This window comes from Balaenoptera acutorostrata, chromosome 9 (genome assembly GCF_949987535.1).
Source record: "Balaenoptera acutorostrata chromosome 9, mBalAcu1.1, whole genome shotgun sequence".
NCBI lineage: Eukaryota > Metazoa > Chordata > Mammalia > Artiodactyla > Balaenopteridae > Balaenoptera > Balaenoptera acutorostrata.
Window position 1 is genome coordinate 67530720 of NC_080072.1, and position 27166 is coordinate 67557885.

General features: G+C 37.0%; 1 protein-coding gene and 1 long non-coding RNA gene across 7 annotated transcripts in view; one reads left to right on the forward strand and one right to left on the reverse strand.

The window, feature by feature from the left end:
- GRM5 (glutamate metabotropic receptor 5) overlaps positions 1–27166 on the reverse strand; it is a 539179-nt gene that overhangs the window by 143799 nt on the left and 368214 nt on the right. For all 3 annotated transcript variants that reach the window (XM_057552875.1, XM_057552874.1, XM_007168476.2), the window contains exon 4: positions 4352–4587. In XM_057552875.1, the coding sequence (XP_057408858.1) occupies positions 4352–4587 (236 nt within the window). The remainder of the gene's footprint in view (positions 1–4351; positions 4588–27166) is intronic.
- The window catches only part of LOC103017033 (uncharacterized), a 251473-nt gene that overhangs the window by 139563 nt on the left and 84744 nt on the right, over positions 1–27166 (forward strand). For 3 of the 4 annotated variants that reach the window (XR_009009248.1, XR_009009250.1, XR_009009249.1), the window contains exons 4-5: positions 7709–7774; positions 10154–10215. The exons of the other annotated variant lie outside the window; for it this stretch is intronic. This is a non-coding gene — a long non-coding RNA (uncharacterized LOC103017033). The remainder of the gene's footprint in view (positions 1–7708; positions 7775–10153; positions 10216–27166) is intronic. 4 annotated transcript variants of the gene reach the window in all.

A 27166-nucleotide genomic window follows, 5' to 3' on the forward strand; every position in this document is an offset into this window, starting at 1 on the left:
GTTGCTTCCATGTCCTGGCTATTGTAAATAGAGCTGCAATGAACATTGTGGTACATGACTCTTTTTGAATTATGGTTTTCTCAGGGTATATGCCCAGTAGTGGGATTGCTGGGTCGTATGGTAGTTCTATTTTTAGTTTTTGAAGGAACCGCCATACTGTTCTCCATAGTGGCTGTATCAATTTACATTCCCACCAACAGTGCAAGAGGGTTACCTTTTCTCCACACCCTCTCCAGCATTTATTGCACAGTAATCAAGACAGTTTGGTACTGGCGCAAAAACAGAAATACAGATCAATGGAACAGGATAGAAAGCCCAGAGATAAACCCACACACATATGGTCACATTATTTTTGATAAAGGAGGCAAGAATATACAATGGAGAAAAGACAGCCTCTTCAATAAATGGTACTGGGAAAACTGGACTGCTACATGTAAAAGAATGAAATTAGAGCACTCTCTAACACCATACACAAAAATAAACTCAAAATGGATTAAAGACCTAAATGTAAGGCCAGACACTATAAAACTCTTAGAGGAAAACATAGGTAGAACACTCTTTGACATAAATCACAGCAAGATCCTTTTTGACCCACCTCCTAGAGAAATGGAAATAAAAACAAAAATAAACAAATGGGACCTAATGAAACTTAAAAGCTTTTGCACAGCAAGGAAACCATAAACAAGATGAAAAGACAGCCCTCAGAATGGGAGAAAATATTTGCAAATGAAGAAACTGAAAAAGGATTAATCTCCAAAATTTACAAGCAGCTCATGCAGCTCAATATTAAAAAAAACAAACAACCCAATCCAAAAATTGGCAGAAGACCTAAATAGACATTTCTCCAAAGAAGATATACAGATTGCCAACAAACGCATGAAAGGATGCTCAACATCAGTCATTAGAGAAATGCAAATCAAAACTACAATGAGATATCACCTCACACCAGTCAGAATAACCATCATCAAAAAAATCTACAAATTTTTTTTTTATTACAGTAAGTTGCTTTACAATGTTGTGTTAGTTTCTGCTGTACAACAAAGTGAATCACCTATAATCACTTAGCTCTAATCTATTCGGAATTAATTTCTAGGAGTTGGTCCGTTTCCAAGATGGCTCTGTTACTTATTCAATATTAAGTGTTTTCCTTTAACTTTCTGGTTACTCAGAGCTTTTCTATACCTCATTCTGTATAAGGCTACTGCTAATTCTGGAGTACCAAATTCAGATACCTCTCCTAGCTTTTATACTTTGCCTTTCAAGAAGCTTCTAAGAAAAATAAGCAGTAATTCGGCTATGGGTATTTCCACTCTTTGTGTGAAGCCATTTTACTTACTGAACTATCTATTAGGTTTTAGGTACTGTAGACAGTGAATAAGGTGAAGATTTCTTGCCTGCCATCCATGAATTATAAGCTCCAGCTTACCACTCCAGCTCAGAAATGGTTGTCTTATGCACACCGCTTGATGAAAGTACATTATATTTAGGAAAACGCTACTCATATTCAGTAGTGTTACAGATAAGAATAAACTGCCTGGGGTCTTTTTGAAGATATGGACTGGGATGCTGAAAGGACATTTGAGTAAATAAGGAAATATGGTCAAAAGCAGAAAGTACGGGGCTCCCCTGGTGGCGCAGTGGTTGAGAATCTGCCTGCTAGTGCAGGGGACACGGGTTCGAGCCCTGGTCTGGGAAGATCCCACATGCCACGGAGCAGCTGGGCCCGTGAGCCACAACTACTGAGCCTGCGTGTCTGGAGCCTGTGCCCCGCAACGGGAGGGGCCGCGATAGTGAGAGGCCCGCGCACCGCGATGAAGAGCGGTCCCTGCACCACGATGAAGAGTGGCCCCCACTTGCCGTAACTAGAGAAAGCCCTCGCACGAACCGAAGACCCAACACAGCCAAAAATAAAGAAATAAATAAATAAAGTAGCTATAAAATTTAAAAAAAAAAAAATCACTTTAAAAAAAAAAAGTAGAAAGTACGGAATATCAGGGTATCTATTATCGCATTCCATAGTTGTACCCAAATAATTTTAAGATTTATTTTTCTTTTCTATATGTTAGAGGACCTATATGTTAACTATTATAGAATGCAAATTTGATAGTGATTTTTAAACCTATAATATTCTCTCTCTTTAGAATAGCATATTGGTTAAACTTTAGACAAATCTGAGCTCAATTCTAAGTTCTAATGTTTTCCTGAGCAAGTTGTTTTGTCTCTCCAAATCTTAGTTTTGTTATTTTAAAGTAAGGATAATAATAGTATTTCCCTCATTGAGAAGAATAACAGAGGTATTACATATAACTGTTCATTTTTATGTACAAAATGACATCTGTTGACAGATAAGATTCCAAGGGGGCGGGACTAAAGAATGCTTTCCAGAACTAGAGTAAGGAACAGATCCTGTGCAGAGAAGTTGCATCAGGGTGCTCATGTGAAAGACAGAGAGCTATAGCAACAAGTTCAAATGGAGAATTTTATAGAACAATTTCCATAGAAATAATGTTTCTATGGAAATCAGTCAACGAGTTTTTCAAGACTATATCTCAATAAGACCTCCAATAGAAAAAAAAAAAAAGTAAGAGAAACAAAGAATTATTTCAAGGAGAAGACATTTCAGACAAAAAGGAGTGGGGAAGGAAGAACATTAGTACAAAAGAGGGTGAAGACCAACTGGAAAAATTCACTTAGTCACACTGGTTAGGGGTTGTCACTAACTCCTTAGTAAAGAGAAACTGGAGAGGAGACTGGATCTACTGCTGACCCTCTAAAACTCCTCCAGTGTAGCTCCATAGAGTAATCTCTACACAATCATAGAATCGGTACTCAGAGACCACATACTCCCCAAATCTCAAGAGAAGAAAGAAGTTTGTGTCCTTCAGAAACTGGGTAGAACTGTGAAAAATATAAAATTGGCTATAAACATTGAAATTGTGAAACACAAGTCACAATCCTGTGTATTCACACACATTTTTTTCATGAAAGTAAAAAATAAAAACAAAGGAAATGAATAAGCATTTGAAGATTTTGGACAAGAGTTAGCAGTATCTAAAGCAAGAGAGAAGCAAATGTAGTCTCATACCAGGCTTCTATGATTTTTGGATTTCATTGGGCAGTACCACACCACACTCCAGCATCCCTCTCCTCCACCACTGCCGAATGAGGAACTGACACAAGGTTGCCAAGTTCTCATTTTACTTGTACTGACATTTAAAGATAATTACAAATCACCACTTACTACCTCATTCATTTTCACAAAAGAACGAACTGATAGAAGAAACATAGTATGGATGTGAACTCAGGGAGGAAATGCATTATAAAAAATTCACTACATTGTTCCTATTTTCCTCATTTTGGTGAGCCCACTTCTCCGTGGACTGGAATTAGTTCGTGGGCCAGGATTTCAACCTCACTGCCCCAGTGCACTCTTCTGTTCCAGCATCATGATGATAAAGACATTATACCGCCAACTAAAACATTTTACTCCTTGGCAAATGCATATGAGGTGCATGTTACACAATGTGGGATGTCAGTCTCAACAAATCCCTTATTGGTTTTAACAAACCTTAACCTTTACACTTTGACTTACAAATCAGCATTGACCCTACCTGGTTCTTAGAGTCAAGATACCCTTTGGATGTGCTACAAATAAAACTAACCAAACCCTTTGTTTAAAACCCATGTTATGTTGCTTACAACACTGAATTACAATTTTTGTTTGCATGACGATCTCCCTAACTAGACACTAAACTCCTTGAGGGCAGGATCTAGTCTTCCTCATCTTGATACCCTTAAAAGTAAAGCAATGTTTGGCACGTTGTGAATCCTTGTAAGTATTTGTTGAATAACTGAGTGAATGGCTCTGCTTAGGTTATGTCTCCTGAAACATCATAATTATACATAGCAAATCCTTGCTACTATTTTGTAGTTTATTGATGGAAGTAGGAATTGGCTCTGTCCTTCAACATTCACTCATTCATTCTTCAGACATATTACATGAAACCCTTGCTATGTGCCTTACACTGTGCTAACCGCTAAAGATAATCAAAATGACCAGAATGTAGTTCTTGCCTTCAAAGATGTCACGAAGAGTTCTTTCTGGAGCTCACATTATCATTTAAGCACAGTACCAATTTCCTGAATGATATAAATATAAATAAATTGTCTGAAATCTTAATAGAGTGAACATTTACCCTCATATGTTTTTCTTACCACTCTAAGAAGCAATACCCACTTTATGTAAGAGTCCTCCTCTCTAACAGATTACAGCCACTATCCCCATGACACAATTTACTTAAATTGGAGCCTTAGCCATATCCACTTTAAATGAAATAATAAATCTGCTTACTATTGCAAGTCTTGTTGTATTTGCTGTTCTCCTGTGCAAACCCTTCCAGCCGGCACTGAAAACGATGCTGCCAGAATTCTTGAAACCAGGGGTTTCGGAGGTTTGTTTCCGGCCGGAGCTTCAGATAATAATCATCAAACCACTTGACATCAGGAGATTGGAGCTTGATTGTGATTCCACCAACAGCTTCTCGCTGATATCCATCTGTCACATCATACCTGTCAGCCCAGCCATCACTGTGGGGAAACAAAAAACCCCTCAGCTTAGAACAGACATCTTCTAAGAAAATTATTCTACTTGCTGTCATTTTGAAAACAGTCATTAAATGGCACTCAGGCCATACTACGTGATTCTAGAGACAGCAACTTGCTAGGATAAAAAGTGCAAAACACAATGGAAACTTTGGATCTAAGAATGCTGAAAGGTACCAGTCTCACTTACCTTGAACTGCAGAGAATAACCTTATGCTTTTGGCAGAATTTTACTGGTTGTAGAATATATAGTATATGCATGGAAGCTGCATAATATCACCATTCACACTATTTACTGAACGTTTAATAGCTACGACAAGTTAACTTTAAATACATTCTTTTCCTTTACTTAATCATAATCATTATAGTTATCATAAAGTAAAAATGAAAAATATTTCTAAAATATACCTAATGTTAATTTAACCATCCTATGACAGGATATTCACTTGTTTCCATGTTTACATGTGATGATAGGTTAAAAAAGAAAAACTTTCTGATTATGGTCATTCTATTAAATATTGATTCATCAGAGCCTCAAACTGAAGTCCTTATACTCCATACTCCTCTTTCCTATCCCACGGTTCTTCTCTAACACATTTAAAATAACGCATATGAAGTCATGTTTTACATTAGAGTGATTGAAAGAACTTCTTAGCAATAGGCCATCAAAGATGGTGACAGGGATCATACTCCTCAATATTAATATCATGCTATGCACTGATCACTCAAAGTACTGTAGGAATTTTAAAATAAAAGAGTTTGAAATCAGAGAGTTCCTGAGTATAACAGAATAAGGAAAAATATTCTAAGCTTATTTGCAAAACACATGAGACACAACATTGGAAATAAAAGACAAGAAAAGGTGTTTATATCAAATCTGGACACACCTTGGGGCATTTAGGAAAAAAGTGTCTCTGACTTTTCCCACCCTCTCTGTCATTTGGAATATGCACAACTTGTGCTATGCATCTGCTGGGACCCAGTGGTACTATCCTTCCTTTGAAGAGGTGCAAGTGCTCTTTCAGGAGAAGTAAAGAAAGTCAAGGGAAATGTAACAATGCAAACAAAAAAGTAACAACAAAGAGGGAAGAGAAGGTATGGAGACAGTTGAAGGGAAGAACAGAATAGAGCCTCCTGAACACAAGGCAGGAAGGGTTTTGGAGATTAGCTGGGTGAAAGGGAGTATATACTGGGGAAAGTGTGAATGAAAGGATTTACATTAACAATCATTGTTTATTTCATCAATGTTCAGATATTTCTATTTATTGGAATGTTAATTTCTTTTTAATTTCTTTTAATCTTCCTTCCAATGCATTTTTGTCCTTTATACTTTTTTTTTTGGGAGGCAGAGAGCATGCTCCAATATTTTGCATAAATCTGTGCCAGGGAAGGTATTATGTAAGGAATTAATTAGAATAAGTAAAAAAAAGCATGTACTTTCTTCAGTATGCTCTGACTTAAAAATTGATAATGAGAGTTGTTCCCAAGTTCATATATTACTCATTAAGATATCATAGGGGCTTGAGATATTCCTAAGGCATCTGTGGGTGGAGGAGAATAAAATAAACAAATGAAAAAAACAAACCATTTCTTCCTCCAAGTCCTCCTTGACAAGAAGAGATTTCATTGAAAATTATCTATGTTGAAATTTCAAAAACTTTTGTGGCAAATCAGGAAAAAAAAAAAAAAAAAAAAAAACTAATGCAATACGTTTTGTCCCAATGTTGAATGTGGTTACTTCACACATTATCTTCCCTGAAGTTTCTCATCTCAGCTGCACAGATTTTATTTAAAGCTGACAAGTTGAAATGAAGTGGGCTTGTTTGCTTCATTTTCTTGCTCTGTTTTGGAGGGTTTATTATATCACTGATAGGAGAGTGTGGGTCTCACTGGCACTCGAGGAGATGCTTGGGCGTGCTGCAAATGGGACCGGAAACCCTGTTTGTCAAGCAGAGCCCCGTTCTCCAAGGAAGTGGGAATTTAAATTGCTCCTTTTATTCATGCGAGCTCGCTCTTATGTAACGCTGTGATTATGAATATTACATAAGAAATGTAAGATCATAATGGGTCCAATTTACCCTTCACAATTCATTCACTGAATTTAATGGGGATTGTAAAAAGCCTGTCTTGATAAACTTTTTTGGAGGTGATATTTCCATTAAAAAAAAAAATGTCAGGACCGTAGTGTGTTAATTTACTCATCTCTCATCATGTTCTTTAGCTTTTTCTTTTCCATGTATAAATCTCTACATTTAATTTAGCAAAAGATAATGTTTTTTAGTAGTCTATAGGTTAGAGTGGTGATTTTTAAAACAGTTTTGTTCCAGATATTTCCATTCAACAGCAAAATAAAAACCATAAAAGAGTTCGTATATAAACAGAAAATTCCAGTATCTGTGTGGCAAAAGATGGTTATTCTGTTTAAGCTTATGGGGGAATATCTGCTGTGTAAGTCTCAAGAAAGTTCAATCCATATTGGCTAAGTTAGATGGTGCTATATTGACCTTAGCTTATTAAATATTAACATTTTCATAAAAATGTGCTTTTAAGATTTGCATTAAGATGATAGGGTATGTCTAAGTAAGGAATAATAAATTCATAAGTGAATAGCCAAGAAAACTTGAGCTTACCTTTCTACTATCTGATGCTTTCCATTGCATTGTTAGAGTGGACTATCAAGATTCTGGCGCTACTTTAATGCTTTTGGGTGACATATATTTTACCAAATCAGGAAAAAGGGGGAAGGAAGATAAGGAAAGAAACTGAAAATGTACCACATTTCAGTCAAGTTTCTAGATTTAGTATCTATCTGTCTGTCTGTCTATCATCTATCTATCTATCTATCTATCTATCTATCTATCTATCTATCTCTTCATCCATCCATCCACCCATCCATCCATCCATCCATCCATCCATCCAATTTCTTCTCATTGATGGGCATTTTACCCATCTCCTTATAATCCATTTCGTTATTTTCTTTCCAAATCTTTGATTTACAGTCGTTTCTCATTATTTGCAGAATCTGTATTTGTAAATTCACCTACTTGCTAAAATTTATTTGCAACCCCCATACTGATACTCATGGCACTTTTATGGTCATTTTCAGATATACAGAGAGTGGCAAAAGAGTTGATTCTTCTGATGTGCATATACCCGGCTGAGGCTGAACAAGGTGAACCTCTGCTTTCTTGTTTCAGCTTTGATACTCTAAAGAAGTGTCCTTTTCATGGTCTATTAAGTGCCAAGTTTTTGCATTTTTATGTGTTTTTTTAAATTGATTTTGCTGTTTAAAATATCCCCAAGTATCGTACTGATACATTATTTAGAGTTCCCAAGTGCAAGAAGGCTGTGCTATACCTTACATAGAAAACCAGCTGCCCCTGGTGGTCCAGCGGTTAAGACTCCGCACTCCCAATGCAGGGGGCCCGGGTTCGATCCCTGGTCAGGGAACAAGATCTGGCATGCCGCAACTAAGATCCCGCATGTGGGACCGAAGATCCCGCGGGCTGCAACTAAGGCCCGGTGCAGCTAAATAAATAAATATTTATTTTAAAACGTAGGTTGATAATACATATACTCTTAAAAAGTAAAAAAAAAAAAAAAAAAAGGCAGCTGCATTTAGGCATGAGTAAAATGCTGTTTTCTGTGAATTCAAATTAATTCATCAACAATATTAGATATTAAATATTAAATAAAGTGTCTTTAGACCAGAACACCATAAAGCAAGGTTATGTAATGACTAGTTGATGAAAATGTTACTAGAGGCTCATGACAATTAAAACCTATATTTCCCCTAGGAGTGATGGTCAGTATTCACTAATTCAGTGTTTGGTGCCTGTTTATAGAATATACCTACTGTGAATAGCAAGAATTAAGTGGATATATATATATATGTATACACACACACATATATATGTATATATATATATTTGGATGTTGTTATGGTCAGGTTTCCAGTTTTTTAATTTTTAAAAAAATTTTATTTATTTATTTATTTATTTATGGCTGTGTTGGGTCTTTGTTTCTGTGCGAGGGCTTTCTCTAGTTGCGGCGAGCGGGGGCCACTCTTCATCGTGGTGCGCGGGCCTCTCACTATCGCGGCCTCTCTTGTTGCAGAGCAGAGGCCCCAGACGCGCAGGCTCAGTAGCTGTGGCTCACGGGCCCAGTTGCTCCGCGGCATGTGGGATCTTCCCAGACCAGAGCTCGAACCCGTGTCCCCTGCATTGGCAGGCAGATTCTCAACCACTGCGCCACCAGGGAAGCCCCAGTTTTTTAATTTTTAAAACAATTTTTTTGCCATAGAGACAGTACTTTAGACATTTGAAATAGGAAAAAATAATTTAAACTTACTTAGATTGACATAACTAAAAGAGAAATCTTAAATACGTACCCATTCTCAAAATACCTCCTCAGTAGAAATCTCAGATTCCTTTAAATCTTGCCTGCAGACATCTTAAGGACATGCTCATCTAGCAAGAATTTACTTTCATTTTCTTCCCAATATCGCATTACTAAAATATATACTCTTACTCTACCATCTACCCTCTTCTCTTTCTCCTCTCAACCCCCAATTTCCATTATTTCTCATAATTAGCAATTCATGAAAGTTTAATTTTTATCTTTTTTCAAAAGAAGGTTCTTGTTTCAAACAAAATTGACTCTGGAATTCTCCAGCCAAAATTCATTTTCTATATCTCTATAACTTTCCTTCTTTTCTTCAACATTTATGAAATACCTACCTATCTTAGACTAAATTATTCTGTGGCAGTAAACAGTTCCTGTGTCTCAGTGGTTTAGAACAAAAGTTTATTTCTTGCTCAGCCTTTAGGTTCACTGCAGATGGCCTATAACTCTGCACCTTCATTCTGAGACATTCTTTCTGGGACATGGCTTATCTTGCAGAAGGGAAAAACAGAGAGTGTCTTGGACTCATGCAGTGGTTCTAGAGTGTACTGGACCCATGCAGTGGTTGTTAAGTATTCTGCTCAGAAGTGGCATATGTCACTTCTGCTCACATTTCACGGACCAAAGCGAGTTATACGGCCAAACCTGATCTGAATGGGACAGGTGTGTACAGTTTTTCCCACAGAGAGGATCAGTGCATATTGTGAAGGAAATGCAATCTATCACATTTACTGTGTATTGAAATTGTACTTAAACTTAGAAAAACATGTTAACTAGGTTTTTTTTTTCTTTCCTTTTTTTTTAACATCTTTATTGGAGTATAATTGCTTTACAATGGTGTGTTAGTTTCTGCTTGATAACAAAGGGAATCAGCTATACATATACATATATCCCCATATCTCTTCCCTCTTGCGTCTCCCTCCCACCCTCCCTATCCCACCCCTCTAGGTGGTCACAAAGCACCTATATACACTACCAAATGTAAAATAGATAGCTAGTGGGAAGCAGCCACATAGCACAGGGAGATCAGCTCGATGTTAACTAGGTTTTAGACACTACACTCCAGGTGTTCACAGTCTAGTGGAGGAATGGGAGAGGAGGAGAGACATGTAAATAAATGACCACATACGAACGAATATTGTTATAGGTATGAAATGAACGCATCGAGAGAGAAGATCAGTAAATAATTGACCAACTCTTCGTAGAAAGGTAAGATTTGAATTGAGTTTGAAAAATATGGGTAATGGAGTGATAACTGTATTTTGAAATGTTATTTTTTAGATAACAAGTAGGTATTTGTGAATCAGGGAATAGTGAATATTAAGCATTGCAGCTATATAGAGTGCACTGGATAGTGACTAATGAAAAGTAAGCTGAGGAAGACCAATTATGAATGGTCTTCTGGGCCATTCCAAACGTTTTGAGTTTTATCATTCAGGTGAAGGGTAGCCAGTGGTGGCTTTTAAAGTGGGAAGTGATACGAAGAGACGATGAGAACTGGATGAACCGTGGTAGCAGTGCGAGTGACAGATAAGAAAGGTTGTGGATGAGTGTTAGAGGATCAAGTTAGAAAAGTTGTTACAGTGGTTAAGGGATCTAATGGATGTTTGTATTAAAGGAGTGGGAATGAAGAGCCTATTTGTAAGGAATTCTCAGAGTCCCTAGGACTAGATACGTGGAGAATAGGGGGTAAAGGAGGATGTTGTTGGTTTATGGGAGACATTAGTGATATTGTAAGTGACATTGTAGCTCCATGTCCTCGGTTGTAAAATACAGGAAAATAGGTTTGGGGTGAAAAAGGAAGAAAATGAATACAAGTAGCGATCTACAATGATCAGATTTCCCTTTATATGCTCTCTAGCACTTTGTTTCTCCTGGATTTCTATCTGTTCTCTACATATAAAATTAATTTGAGTGTTAAAAAAAAATACAAGTTAACAATTTTCTTACCTGTGGTCCAGTACCATATTAACCCACCCTATTCTATTATATTTAGGGTTTTGTATGCTGAGCAATAGCTGTTGGCACTCAAAAAAAAAAAGAGAGAAATAATGAAAATTATAGAACTCTAAAGATCTGATGCTCTATACAATTATATCCTTATAAACGTTTTAACTTTAGAATTATTATTTTTATTATTTTTGTATTAACTTATAGATATTTGAAGCAGACCAATGGTTATGGTTATAATATGATTACTGCAGGGTTTACAATCAGTAGATTTAATGTCAGAATATATTTCTGGAATGTAGAAGCCCCTAAGGATACATGGTAACGGGCATAAAAAATTCTTGGAAAATTCTGAAGAAAAAAGGTTTAGTAATTATCAAATGTTAGAATAGAGATGGTCAGTAATTTAAAAATTTGTCTCTCTTATCAAAATCTAAATCTGTACAATGCAGACAATACACTCTTTCCTTCCTGTCCTCGTTTTAAGTTATTGCTGTGGAAAACAAAAAAATTTATGTCGCACAGAAAGTTGCATCGGGTGATCCTCTGTAACAGTCTCCATGTTCTTTTCATTCTAATGCATTAATACAGTAAGCATTTTGAATGCATATTCTGTGCAGGCAAACTGCACAGACACCGTGGTAGGTCCCAGCACATGTCCTCAGCAGTCCATTATGTATGACCTGCCTGAATGCGCATTGCTGACTTCCAGCCCACTGGAAGTTTCCTCATTTATCCTCCAGACTGAACATCCTCTTTTCTTTTTATTCAAGTCTTCCCCTTAACAGTACAATTCATTAGGTTCCCAGTCACTGAATCATCACTTATGAAAATCACATTCCTGTCCTGCCTTCCTGAGATTATTCCCCCATCCCCTCAATTAGTATCCTGGGTGTTTCCACACTCTTCTTACATTTACAGTCCCTTGGTTTATTTACTTGGAACACTAATCACATACAGTGGGTACGGGTTTCATTAGCTGAACTCTCAAATGGCAACATGGTTACTTAGCATAACTCCGCAGAGTTCTTGGGGAGGCGTCTGCCGGGGGCAAACAACATAAATAAATCATCTCAGTCTGCTTCAAAAGGAGCAATACCAGACCAAAAATGTAGGCATCAGAATGACTGTTCCTAGCAGTTAGCAGACGTTAAATTTGTGTCAGGAGGTGTGAGTTTATGCATTGGGGAGGTAGGGGCGGGGGACGTGTGTATGCCAGGCACATACAATTATTCTTGATCACTGAAATCTTTAGTCCCGCTTAGTGTGATGGTATTGGCACTGCTAAAACTATCACACGTATATTGTGTACTGGAGACGTTGCACTTGATTCTCACTCCTCAAATACATCAGACTTTCGTACCTCCAAGCCTTTGAGTATGCTGTTCCCTCTGCACAGAGAGTCATCCCTTCAACTGCTTACATTTTTCCTGATTTGATAAAATCCAATTCATCTATCAAGCAGACAGACTGAACTTGAATACAACTTATTAAAACCTTTCTCAAGCTCCCCTGGGCGTAATAGTTCCTTCCTCTCTGCTTCCAAAATACTGTGACATTTATTTCTTATTCACTGAACAAGTATTGGGTAACTAATAACTAATAACTTGTTAGTTATGTGGGAGTAGAGTCGTGAACAAGAAGACAAGATTTCTGCTCTCATAGAGGTAACATTTTGATGCTTTTAGTTTTGCACTTGTCATCATATTAAAATTAAGTACATTTATTTGTTTTCCCTAAATTGACTGTAAATTTTATGTTTTGGACATCTCATCCTTATGTTTATTATAATTCCTTGAACATACTAAGGACTTAAATGTTTAATATAACTGATTAGAAAATTAGACTTTAAAAGGCAAATTTCAAATTTTAGAGAATTCTTTTCCGATAACTGCATATATTCTTTTTTTTTTTTTTAATTTATTTTTGGGCTGTGTTGGGTCTTTGTTGCTGCGCGCAGGCTTTCTCTCATTGCGGCGAGCAGGGGCTACTCTTCTTTGCCATGCGCGGGCTACTCATCACGGTGGCTTCTCTTGTTGTGGCACGTGGGCTCAATAATTGTGGTGCACGGGCTTAGTTGCTCCGCGGCATGTGGGATCTTCCCGGACCAGGGCTCGAACCCGTGTTCCCTGCAGTGGCAAGCGGATTCTTAAGCACTGCACCACCAGGGAAGTCCCAGCTGCATATATTCATTTTTAATTGAGAAAGCAGCACTGTTTGATATGCCTTATAAAATGACTCTGAAAGGCTGAATTCATTCCCCCCTCCAAAATGGTCGTCTCCCTTCTCTACCTGATGCTATTAAGGTTAATGAGTACATTCATTAGGCTGCATCCCAGCATTTTTTGTTTCAAAATCTGTTCACAACCCACACATTTATTATGGAAACTGCTGTTCTACTCACATGTAATCATAATCATCACCCTGCCAAATCTCTTACCAGTAGCATTCTGACAGGTATTTTGGGATTTTTTTTTCCTAATAGTGGGAGTCTGTCTACTGACTGCTTGGCTGTCTTCATATAATATTCCTTTTTTTTCCTCCCCTGGGGGAGTAGAAGGTCTTAGAATCTCTAAAAAAAATAGTGAAAACAAAGAAGGATATTGAGCTTTTAAGTAAAAGTTCTTATGAATGTACACCAGTCAACACTAATGAATTGATTCCAAAATGAAATACAATGTAGAATTTTTGAGAAAATTGTTAGGTTATTTACTGAAAATCACTTTATCTCCAGGGCTTGTAAATCTTAATTTTTCCCATGTCTGAGGATAAGTAGGTGTGAATTGGAGGAGCTATATCAGAACATTCAAAAGAAGGAAGAAAAGTCAGGAATCTAAAGTTTGCTCTTGTGCAAGTCAGGTGATTTCCATTATATGGCTTTCCTGATTCTCTACAGGCCTTAGAGATAATTATTATTAGCCCTAGTTTTTACCATTGAGGAAATTGAGGCTCTGAGGAATGAAATAGCCTACTCAAAATCCCACAGCTAGCATAGAGGGGATTTCAACCCAGATCTTTCTAGCTCCAACACTCCAGTACTTTCCATACTTCATGGAGCCTCCAAAATAATGACATACAGTGACGACAGCAGTGAGAAATGTTTGTTAAGGGGATCTTAGTTAAGAGGCGTGTGATGGAGGACAGGGAGCAACGTGTCAGGCTGGGAATACACGGGCAAGATTCTCATGCTCTGGTATATTCACACCTTCTCCTACTTTTTCAATCAAACGCTAATCTAGATCAGGACTGCTGGGAAGGGATTTTGAAACTATAATTAAGATCCCAAGAAAACTGACCTTGAAATAGGGAGATAATTCGTAATGGGTCTGACCTAATCAGGTGAGTCCCTGAAAAGTGACCACCTCTTCCTGACAAAAGAGATTCAAACATGAGAAGGATTTGGCATGAGAGAGCTGGAGGAGACGCTCCATTGCTGGCTTTGAAGATGGAGGGAGCTGTACAATAAGGAGTGCAGGTGGCCTTGAGGAGCTGAGTGTGCCCCTGGGTGACACCAGCAAGGAAATGGGGACTCAGGCCTACATCTAAAAGGAACTGAATTCCACCAAAACTGGAATGAGCTTGGAAGCAGATTCTTCCACAAAGCCTCCAGAAAGGAATACACCTTGATTTCAGCCTGTTTAACCCTGAGTGGAGAACCCAATTATGCTATATACATGGAGTCCTGACCTCCAGAAAGTATGAGATAATAAACGAATATTGTTTTAAGTTGCCAAATTTGTTACACAGCAGTAGAAAGTTATTACTCACTCGCCACCTCTTTTCTACATTTCCTCACTTGGAAGGCCAAAGCATGTTAATATCAGAAGAGAAGTGATATAATCTTAGGAGGTCTCACCTAATTCTGGGTTTGGTCAGAGCAGACAAACTTCCAAAGACTTTGGGATCACAGAAAATAACAGAGAGTATTACACATATTAGAATACTTGGAACGTCCATCCTGTCTCAATTTAGGCTTTAAATTGAGGTAGTCATTTTCCCCTCTGGTTTAAAGTCTTGTCCCTCCAGGGATGCTTCCTTACCAAACACATCCTTCACAGAGAAAAATCATTGTAAATAGATTATTTTGAGAATTACACAATCTACTGTTTCTCTTGTCATATTATAGCCATTTGGGGAAATGCAGAAATTGTGGCAATTGTGTAAAGTGTGCAATATAGTGAGCGAAATGATTCAGTTAAATAGAGAAAGCATGTTATGGTAAGCTATTGTATCCACCGCTTTACGTAACCTTTTTTATGTTTTCTCTGGAAGCTTCCTTACTTAGGATAACCTTCTAGTTTTCAGTCTGCAAACTCCTTCCTGCTGAATTGCGCTGATTTCTTCTTTTATGCTGTTAAACTGAGCACAATGTTCAGCCAAATAGTCAATAATTATTTATTATTTATTACAATCAATAATTTATTTATTCTGTTAAATTCCATGCAGTAAGGCAGACTTTATGATGATGTTAGTGAATATAACTCCCAGTGTCCAATCTGTTTTCTTCCCTTACCCCTTATAACAGGTCACCAGGGAGTTCATAATTTCAGATCTATGATGTTTTTCTTATACTTTCCTCAACGTCCTCCAGTATTTGATACTGTTCTTTCATTTAGCTAAATCTAGTGGCTGACACTGTACATGCCAATTTCCCTACAGAGTACTGCATATGAGCAATAAAGAGAAGAAAAACTGGCATTCCCTACCCACATTAGAGTAGGGCAAATGAAAACTTAAGAGTGATAACAGTGATCATGTATTTAGGGTTTGCTGTCTGCCAGGCATTGTTCTAGGCACTGTGTGTGTATATACATATATACACACACATACACACACACACACACACACACGCTTACTCTCTGCCTATATATATGTGTATATATATTTATATCGACATATATCTATTTATCTATATATATATATTTTTTTTAACATTTTCACATTTCACTTTAGGAATCTTCAGCTTGAAAAGTAGGAAATAACCCTGAGTTAAACAGGATTCAAACTCAGTCTGCCTAAATCTAGAAACCAAAACTGAACCAGTGCAACCTATCAGTGTGGTCTTTGATCCAAATCTGTGTTCAAACTTATCTGACTTTGTCCATGAAACTGCAGAGAGAAGAGTTATTTTAATTTCTGTTACACACACACACACACACCTTCAAATTATTTTCTTTTTTTTCCTTTCTGAGACTATAAACAAAGAATTGTCTTAAACCATTGCATTCATCTTCTGATAAATGGCCATCTTTGTAGTGTTAGAATACACTGGCAAAGTTATTAAGAGTCTCTCTACTGACAAGGTAAAGAGCTATTAGAAGATGCTCAAGAGACCTTGATATCTGTACATAAACACAGAATGAACTCTCTTCACATTTCACTTTGAGGCAACTTGTTCTTCCTTGACAAATTATCCCCATGACACCCACTGAAACCAAGTCTATTGTTAACTTCTCACATCTATCAGATATGGTTTACAAATGAACACTTACAAGCTATAGAAGACCAGTAAATAATCAAAAATTGTTCAGGGTGTGAGATTAAGTTTTAGAAATAGTCATTATGTAAGAATCCAGACAAAAGTCAGACCCTGAAAGCCTGAAAAATTTAGTTGCGACATGCCCAATAATCCAAATAGACTGAAACTGTAAATCATGTATTAGAAACTGAACAGCTACTTCCATTTCTAGCTATGATAGATTAGACAAACCTTCCTCTGAAAACAACTAGAAGGGCTGGATAAACTTTAAAAAAATCTATATAAGCTATCAGAATGCTATGTAGGCAGCCGGGGCTCAAGTGTCCAAGATCCTGGGGAGAAAAAAATATATACTGAGGTAAGACTTTCCCTTGAGGTATGTGACAAATTCACTGAAAGTCAAGGATGCGAGGCTAAGAAGTTGGATCAAAAGCAGCACGTGAGGCTCAAGAACTTATTCTTTCATAACTGAAACTTTGTACCCACTGAGCAGTAACTCCCCATTTTTCCCTTTCCTCAGCCCCTGGCAATTAATCATCTTACTTTCTACTTCTATGAATTTGACTGTTTTAGACACTTCATATAAATGGAATCATGCAGCATTTGTCCTTCTGTTTGGTTTATTTCACTTAGCTTAATGTTTTCAAAGTTCATCCATGTTGTCATATATGGCAATATGGTGCAATTACCATTGAAAATAGCTCGGAGTTTCCTAAAATAATTAAAATATATTACCATATGAACCAGCAATCCCACTTCTGGGTATTTATCCAAAATAATTAAAATCAGGTTGTCAGAGAGAGATATGTACCCCCGTGTTCATTATAGTATTATTTACAAAAGCCACAGTGTGAAAACAACATCCATTAATGTCCATCAATAGATGAATGGATAAAGAAAATATGAAGTTTAATATTCTAAAATCAACCAGTTTACCACATTATCAGAATAATGGAGGAAAATATGACAAATTCAACATCATTCTGATAAAAAGTCCGTAGCAAACTTGCTAAGAAAGAGAACTTCCTTAATCTGTGCAAGAGTTTTATAGTAAAGATCATACACAACAATGAAATGTTGAAAGATTTCTTCCACAAGCAAAGGATATCTTCTCCTACCACTTTTGTTCAATATTTTATTGAATGTTCTAACCAATTCAATAAGGTAATAGAAGGAGTAAGTTATCATTATTCAAGGACAATTTGATTGTTTACATAGAAAATCTGAAATTATATCTAAAATACAGATTGTTACAGTTAGTAGTAAATGAATTTAGTAAGTTTGGTGGATACTAGTTCAGCCTACATAAATAAATTAATTTCTATATATCTGGAACAAACAATTAGAAAATAGTATTTTAAATATACTATTTAAAAACCACCTAATTGTTAGAAATAAATCTAAAGAAGATATGTAGGATTTCTCCATGCATGTAAGAGGAATTATGGAAGACTTAAGTTAATAAAGGAAGTGCCACATTCATAAACTGGAGGAGTCAATAATGTAAAGTTGTTAATTTTCCTGAAATTGATCTATAGATTCAAGGCAATCCGAATCAAAATTCCAGCAGGTTTTTTTTGGGGGGGGGGATGGGGGGTGGGGTGTGGAGGATATTTATAAACAAATTATAAAATTTGTATGGAAATATAAAGGACCAAGTATAGCCAAGATAATACTGGTAAAGAACAAAGCTGGGGAAATACAGTATTAGACAGTAAGACATTATGAAGTGACAACGATATACAATTTGTAGAGATAAATAGACTAATGGAACAGAATCCTACATGTATATAGAGACTTGATTTTTGACAAAAGCTACACTGCAAAGAAGTAGGAAAAACAGTTCTATAAAATAAATGATTCTGAAAAAAGTGATTCTGGGTAAATTTATATTTTGGGAGAAAATACATTGATACTTAATCCACACCACTCATAAAAATCAATTCTAGGTAGACTGTAGATCTAAATGTTGCTGATTATGCAATAAAGCTTTTAGATGATAACAAAAAGCTTCTAGATATAACAGAAGGAGAATATCTTCATTATCTTAGGATAAGAAAGATTTCTCAAACAGGACATATAAAGGACTAATCATAAAAATCAAGGTTGTTAAATGTATTTATAATAAAATTCATAACTTATTTTTATCAAAAGACACCACTGCTTAGGAGATCTCTACGTGGTGTGTGTGTGTTTCTGTGTGTGTGTGTGTGTGTGTGTGTGTATGTGTAGGTGGATAGACAGATGACAGATGGATAGGTAGGTAGGTAGATAGATAATTTGGAAAGGATTCATATCTAGAATATATGAAGAATTTCTATGAATTAATATTAAAAAAAGCCCTATAGAGAAAAAGGGTCAAGAAGTTTGAACACTTTACACCTTGCAAAATACGATTGAAATGGCCAATAGATAAAAAAGAATGCTCAACTTTATTCATTACAGCAACACAAAGTAAAACCACTATGAATAGCATTACACACAAACAAGAATGGCTAAAGTCAAAAAGACTGACACAGTATAAAATAAAAGCTGGAGCAACTGTAATTCTCAAACATTGATAGACATGTATAGCCTGGTGTAACCTACTATTTGGCAGTGTCTATGACAAGTGAATATAAGCAGACACTATGATGGAGCAATTCCACCCTTAGATATGTCCCCAGTAGAAATGCTATCACAGATACAGTAAAGCAGGGGTCCCCAATCCCCCGGTTGTGGACCGGTAGTGGTCCGTGGCCTGTTAGGAACTGGGCCGCACAGCAGGAGGTGAGCGGCGGGTGAGCGAGCAAAGCTTCATCTGCCGCTCCCCATTGCTCGCGTTATCTCCTGAACCATCCCCCACCCCCATCTGTGGAAAAATTGTCTACCATGAAACCGGTCCCTGGTGTCACAAAGGTTGGGGACCGCTGCACTAAAGGCGTGTAGAAGAATGTTTATGTTAGCACTATCTGCAATAGGCCTACATTATAAACAACAAAAATGCTCATCACCAGCACAAAGGATAATAAGTTGTGATTTATTCTTGTAATGCGATACTAGATAGCAATGAAAATGAACAAACTACTGCTACGTGAAGTAAAACACATAAGCATAAGACTGAGTGAAAAATATAAACAAAGGAGAAAAACTTATTCCATTTATATAAAGTTAAAAGAGGACAATACTAACCTATAGGGTTAGAAGTTAAGATATTGGTTCCTTTTGATGAATGTGTTCCAGCTTTCTTACTGTTATGGATTTCTTGTTTCATTCCATTGCCTTATGTGAGGATACTTGATATAACGTCTATTGTCTTGAATTTGTCGAGACTTTTTTGTGGCCTAACCTATGACCTATCCCAGAAAATGTTCTGTGTACATTTGAGAAAAATGTGAAATATGCAGCTGTTGGAAGGAACGTTCTATATGTGTCTGTTAGGACCATTTGATCTATAGTGTTGTTCACATCCTCTGTTCCCTGATTGATAGTCTATCTGGATGACCTGGTCATTGTTAAGAGTGGGGTATTAAAGTCCCCAACTATTAATGTTTTGATGTTTATTTTTTCTTTGAGTTCCGTTAGTATTTGCTTATCTATTTAGGTACATAATACATGTTGGGTGCATAAATATTTAAAATTGTTATATCTTCCGGATTGATTGATCTTTTTCTTTTAAATTATATACGGACCTTCTTTGTCCTTTTTTAGCTTAGAGTCTATTTTGTCTGATATAAGTACAGTTGTCCCCACTTTCTTTTGGTTACCATTTGCTTGAAATACCTTTTTCCATTCCTTCACTCTCAGTTTATGCATGTTCTTAAAACAAAAGTGAGTCCTTTATAGGCAGCGTATCATTGGATCTCTGTTCCTTGCTTCTTCTCTTGCTATCTTCCTTTGTCATTTGATCACCTTTTGTAGTGATATGCTTTGACTCCTTTACCATAATCTTTTGTGTATCTACTACAGGTTTTTCCTTGGTGGCTACCATGAGACTTACATAAAATATCTTACATTTGTAACACCCTATTCTAAGCTGATAACAACTTACCTTCAAGAGCATACAGAAATTTTAGACTTTTACTTCTTCCCCTTCCCATTTTAGGTTACTGATGTTACAATTTCCATATTTTTATATTATGTATCCAATGTCAAATCATTGTAGTTATGGTTATTGGTTTTTTTTCCTGTTAAGTAGCAGTTCTTTATTTTTTTATTATTTCTTTCCACACACACACACTGTATTTTATTTTACAAGAGATAAATAAACTGACACCAAGAATTGTAAATGGTTGACCACAATAAAAGCAACTATGATTGCACTTACCAAACTTGAAACACTCATACTATGTCATAATATTGACATTCAGTCGAGTAATCCTCCACTGTAACAGCTCCTTTACTTTGCAGTGAAAATTGATTTGTATATTTTTTGCCTCTGAGTCCTTGTGGGATTTTTTCTTTTTTATTCAAACAGAAAGTCACAAAAATTATACTCATCCTCATCAGTTCACTCAGTCCCATGTAATTAATTTTTTTTTTCATCTTGATCTTTTGTTAGCACTTTTATGAATTCATCAGTTTTCCATTAGAGTTCTGAAAATGCTTATTCATTTAGTTCAGCAGTATAGTCAGTTACCAGAAACCTGTACTTGTCAGTCTTTTCCATGAATTCCTTGAAGATGAAACCCTTTTATAGGAACATATTTGCAAAACCATCAGAATACACCCAGAACTGTCTGTAAATAACAAAAGACTTAAAAATGACCACAGTTAAAGATTTGATGAAAGTTCATAATAATGCAATTGACAAGGAAATTTAGTTATTCCTGAGATATACATTTTCAAGTAATAACTAGAATTATGACTTATAACATTATACCAGAACATATAAGAGTTTTAGAAATTTCATGTAATGTCTAAAACATTTATATTAACATATTTACATACAAATAACCCAAAGAAAGTTTAGTATTAGTTGTTTTTTTTGTTCGTTTCTTTTTTTATACTGCAGGTTCTTATTAGTCATCAATTTTATACATATCAGTGTATACATGTCAATCCCAATCGCCCAATTCAGCACACGACCATCCCCACCCCACCGTGGTTTTCCCCCCTTGGTGTCCATACGTTTGTTCTCTACATCTGTGTCTCAACTTCTGCCCTGCAAACCGGTTCATCTGTACCATTTTTCTAGCTTCCACATACATGTGTTAATATATGATATTTGTTTTTCTCTTTCTGACTTACTTCACTCTGTATGACAGTCTCTAGATCCATCCACGTCTCAACAAATGACCCAATTTCGTTCCTTTTTATGGCTGAGTAATATTCCATTGTATATATGTACCACATCTTCTTTATCCATTCATCTGTCGATGGGCATTTAGGTTGCTTCCATGACCTGGCTATTGTAAATAGTGCCGCAATGAACCTTGGGGTGCATGTGTCTTATTGAATTATGGTTTTCTCTGGGTATATGCCCAGTAGTGGGATTGCTGGTTCATATGGTAATTCTATTTTTAGTTTTTTAAGGAACCTCCATACTGTTCTCCATAGTGGCTGTATCAATTTACATTCCCACCAACAGTGCAAGAGGGTTCCCTTTTCTCCACACCCTCTCCAGCATTTATAGTTTCTAGATTTTCTGATGATGCCCATTCTAACTGGTGTGAGGTGATACCTCATTGTAATTTTGATTTGCATTTCGCTAATAATTAGTGATGTTGAGCATCTTTTCATGTGCTTCTTGGCCATCTGTATGTCTTCTTTGGAGAAATGTCTATTTAGGTTTTCTGCCCACTTTTGGATTGGGTTGTTTGTTTCTTTAATATTCAGCTGCATGAGCTGTTTATATATTTTGGAGATTAATCCTTTGTCCGTTGATTCGTTTGCAAATATTCTCTCCCATTCTGAGGGTTGTCTTTTCATCTTGTTTATGGTTTCCTTTGCTGTGCAAAAGCTTTGAAGTTTCATTAGGTCCCATTTGTTTATTTTTGTTTTTATTTCCATTACTCTAGGAGGTGGATCAAAAAAGATCTTGCTGTGATTTATGTCAGAGTGTTCTTCCTATGTTTTCCTCTAAGAGTTTTATAGTGTCTGGTCTTACGTTTTCATCTCGAATCCATTTTGAGTTTATTTTTGTGTATGGTGTTAGGGAGTATTCTAATTTCATTCTTTTACATGTAGCTGTCCAGTTTTCCCAGCACCACTTATTGAAGAGACTGTCTTTTCTCCATTGTATATCTTTGCCTCCTTTGTCATAGATTAGTTGACCATAGGTGCGTGGGTTTATCTCTGGGCTTTCTATCTTGTTCCATTGATCTATGTTTCTGTTTTTGTGCCAGTACCATATTGTCTTGATTACTGTAGCTTTGTAGTATAGTCTGAAGTCAGGGAGTCTGATTCCAACAGCTCCGTTTTTTTCCCTCAAGACTGCTTTGGCTATTCGGGGTCTTTTGTGTCTCCATACAAATTTTAAGATGATTTGTTCTAGTTCCGTGAAAAATGCCATTGGTAATTTGTAAGGGATTGCACTGAATCTAGATTGCTTTGGGTAGTATAGTCATTTTCACAATATTGATTCTTCCAATCCAAGAACATGGTATATCTCTCCATCTGTTTGTATCATCTTTAATTTCTTTCATCAGTGTCTTATAGTTTTCTGCATACAGGTCTTTTGTCTCCCTAGGTAGGTTTATTCCTAGGTATTTTATTCTTTTTGTTGCAATGGTAAATGGGAGTGTTTCCATAATTTCTCTTTCAGATTTTTCATCATTAGTGTTTAGGAATGCAAGAGATTTCTGTGCATTAATTTTGTATCCTGCAACTTTACCAAATTCATTGATTAGCTCTAGTCGTTTTCTGGTGGCGTTTTTAGGATTCTCTATTTATAGTATCATGTCATCTGCAAACAGTGACAGTTTTACTTCTTTTCCAATTTGTATTCCTTTTATTTCTTTTTCTTCTCTGATTGCTGTGGCTAGGACTTCCAAAACTACATTGAATAATAGTGGTGAGAGTGGACATCCTTGTCTCGTTCCAGATCTTAGAGGAAATGCTTTCAGTTTTTCACCATTGAGAATGATGTTTGCTGTGGGTTTGTCGTATAAGGCCTTTATTATGTTGAGGTAGGTTCCCTCTATGCCCACTTTCTGGAGAGTTTTGATCATAAATGGGTGTTGAATTTTGTCACAAGCTTTTTCTGCGTCTATTGAGATTATCATATGGTTTTTATCCTTCAATGTGTTAATATGGTGTATCACATTGATTGATTTGTGTATATTGAAGAATCCTTGCATCCCTGGGATAAATCCCACTTGATCGTGGTGTATGATCCTTTTAATGTGTTGTTGGATTCTGTTTGCTAGTATTTTGTTGAGGATTTTTGCATCTATATTCATCAGTGATATTGGTCTGTAATTTTCTTTTTTTGTAGTATCTTTGTCTGGTTTTGGTATCAGGGTGATGGTGGCCTCATAGAATGAGTTTGGGAGTATTCCTTCCTCTGCAAGTTTTTGCAAGAGTTTGAGAAGGATGGGTGTTAGCTCTTCTCTAAATGTTTGATAGAATTTACCTGTGAAGCCATCTGGTCCTAGACTTTTGTTTGTTGGAAGATTTTTAATCAGAGTTTCAATTTCATTACTTGTGATTGGTCTGTTCATATTTTCTGTTTCTTCCTGGTTCAGTCCTGGAAGGTTATACCTTTCTAAGAATATGTCCATTTCTTCCAGGTTGTCCATTTTATTGGCATAGAGTTGCTTGTAGTAGTCTCTTAGGATGCTTTGTATTTCTGCATATTTTTAATATGCTGTTTTTTAAAAAACCTTTTAACCTAGAGTTGTAAGTGAACTATGCACCATCATTACAATATTAGAGAACCTGACTATGTATTTGACATTACCAGTGAATTTTACACATTCATATGTTTTGAAGTGTTAATTAGCATTCTTTTACTTCCACTTGAAGAACACGCTTTAGAATTTCTTTTAAGGCAAGTCTAGCGGTGAACTTCCTTAGTTTCTGTTTGTTTTGGAAAGTCTTTATCTCTCCTTCATTTCTGAAGGACAGGTTTGCTTAGTATAGTATTCTTGGTTGACAGTTTCCACCTCTGGTCAGGTGAGGTTGCTGGCTCTGTTCCCTGGCAGTGCAGTGCCACTGGTTGGATTTCTAGATTGGGCAGGGCTGTGGGCTTGGCTCAGCAATTGCTCCTGGTCGAGTAGAGTCTCAGGCTGTGATCCTCAACCAGATGGTGTCACTGACTGGACTCTGTGAAGGTAGGGCTTCACATCCGTTTTCCTGCTGGAGTGCGGCTGTAGAACAAGCTCCAAGGCCAGCACAGCTCCCTGGACCCGAGCCAGGCAGGACTGCCCACTGGACCCCTGACCAGACAGGGCAACCGGCTCAGCTCTGCAGATGGGCAGAGTCACTGGCTGGGGTCTCCACTGGGGCACAGATGCAAGGAGGAATGTGGTCTGCCAAGATCTGAGCACTAGTTGCTTCCCCATTGTCCTTCTCTGTTTCTGTCTGATCCTCAGTGGTCAAGTCCCACAGATTTCCCACTGATCTCTGTGAGGCAGGACCCAAGTGTACCTGCTGGAAAGTATCCTGTAACACTGGGGGAGCAGGATGACCACCTTCGGCTCTTTTTTTCCCCCTGGAGAAGCTACAGGCTCAGGGAAGCCCTCTCACTGTGGTACTGTGCCTGCCTGGGGAAGGGGTGATGCAGTCAGTGTAGCTGCTCCTCTTAACCTTCTGTTGGGGTCCTTCTCAGTCTCTGTGCTCTGGGAGAAGAGGGAGGGCTTTAGCCTCGTTCCTAGGTTCTGAGATTTTCACACTGGTGTCTTGTCGATGGATAGTTGCTAGCTGGATTTCTTGGAGCACAAATGAAATACGGAACTGCCTGTGTCTCCATCCTGATGGTGACACTCTGGCCAGCAGTTTAGTTTCTATAGAAATTTTAAACATGAACATGACACGTTCAATTTACAGTTTTGCTAGATGGTTCTTCTATACAAATAAATTTGAAGAAAGAAAGGCAGGCATACTTATTAGGAGGTTACTGCAGTAACTCAGGTGAGGACTGATGAGGGTTTGATAAAGAGAAGTCATCATAGGGTGAAAAGTAATGAACTAAAGTAAGAAACACTATTTTTAGAGGTTCAAAGAGACAGTGTTGTTGATCAGTATTCTTTGGAGTGTGAGGTAGGAAAAGGAGTCTAGAATGACCGAATTTTCTTACTTGAGTGATCAATACCATTTACTAATGAGAAATGTGTGTTAGGGGAGTTCAGTTTTAGATATGTTGACTTTGAAATATTTGTGAGACATTCAAGTGGATTATGTCAAGAATATAGTTACACATGTAATCTGAAACTTAGAGAAATGTGGTCAGATATTTAATTTAACTGTCAACAAATCAATACTTGGTAGAACTATTAGAAGAAATATGATCACCCAATGATACTGTTTTGCATAATACAAGCAAGGGATAAATGTAGAAGTCCAGATAGTACCAATACTTAAGGAATACATGGAGAAGAAGATATTGTTTTAGGAACTTGATAAAGAAAAGGTATAGAGGGGAGAGAATGCCTATGGGGAGTAGTGATGGGGAGTGGAGTGCTACCACAAAGCCAAGAAAGGCAAGGGCTTCAAAAGGAACAATATAGCCGACAGTGTCAGATCCAGCAGAGAGCACAGGACTTAAAACAGTTTTTAGGAGCTGGCAGCATGACTGGGGAGTTTTGGTGGAAACGTAAGGACAGAAGCCAGATTTTAGTGGAGGAAGGACTGAAGGAGAAGTGAGGAAGAAGACAGAGCTGATGTGGATCATGACAGAATCCTGCTGTATGTTTTACTCTAGTAAATGGTTTAGAGATAGGAGTGCAGAAGATGGATTATGGAATGGATTTTGCTAAATGATCAGGTTTATGAGAGATTTGAGGGTTTGGCTGAGAAAGTGGTTTGAATAATTAACTATGGTGTAGGATCACTAAGAAAGTCTGGCTGGCCTGGAAAGAGCTGAGATATTGGGGGGAAATGGAGAAATTATAAAACAAGGGCCTTCTGTGAGAGCAAGGGCATATGAAGGAGCAGTGAAAATGAGAGACAGCAAAAGCAAAAACTAGATGGTAAAAGTGAAATTAAGAGCTGATAAAAGGGTGCTTATTCAGAAAGAAGGATAGTGGATTTACGACACATGCACACACATCAATATACATACTAACACATGCAGACACACTTATATGCATGCACACACACACGGATGCACATACATTTGCACAAGAAAAACAGAACCTGTTATTTTCACCTCATTTGAGACATTATTCCTTATAGGATATTTTGGAAAGGGGCAGAAAGAAAATCATTTGTTCCAAAGAGGTGGGACAACATGATGATCTGCAGTAGTAAAATTATTGTCAATGAGGAGTACAAGATTTTAGTCAGAATTCAATACAGAAGGGTCAACCACAACAACAAAATAACACTGTGAATTGAGGCAGTTCAGTCATTCTTCTCTGGACCCATGTCTATTATTAAAGTCACCCTAGAGAAGCCTGGCAAGTTAAGAGTAATTTATTTCTGAGAAATAGACTCATTTCTTCCTCATCTTACCAAATTCATTTATTATAGATGTTTTTTAGGCTAATGAAATCATTTTTCTAGTTTGCTACTGTCCCTAAATGGTTTAAATGTACTAGCTGTGTGTGCCTGAATATCCAGTTAGAGCAAAAGTCATGTTTCAGAAGT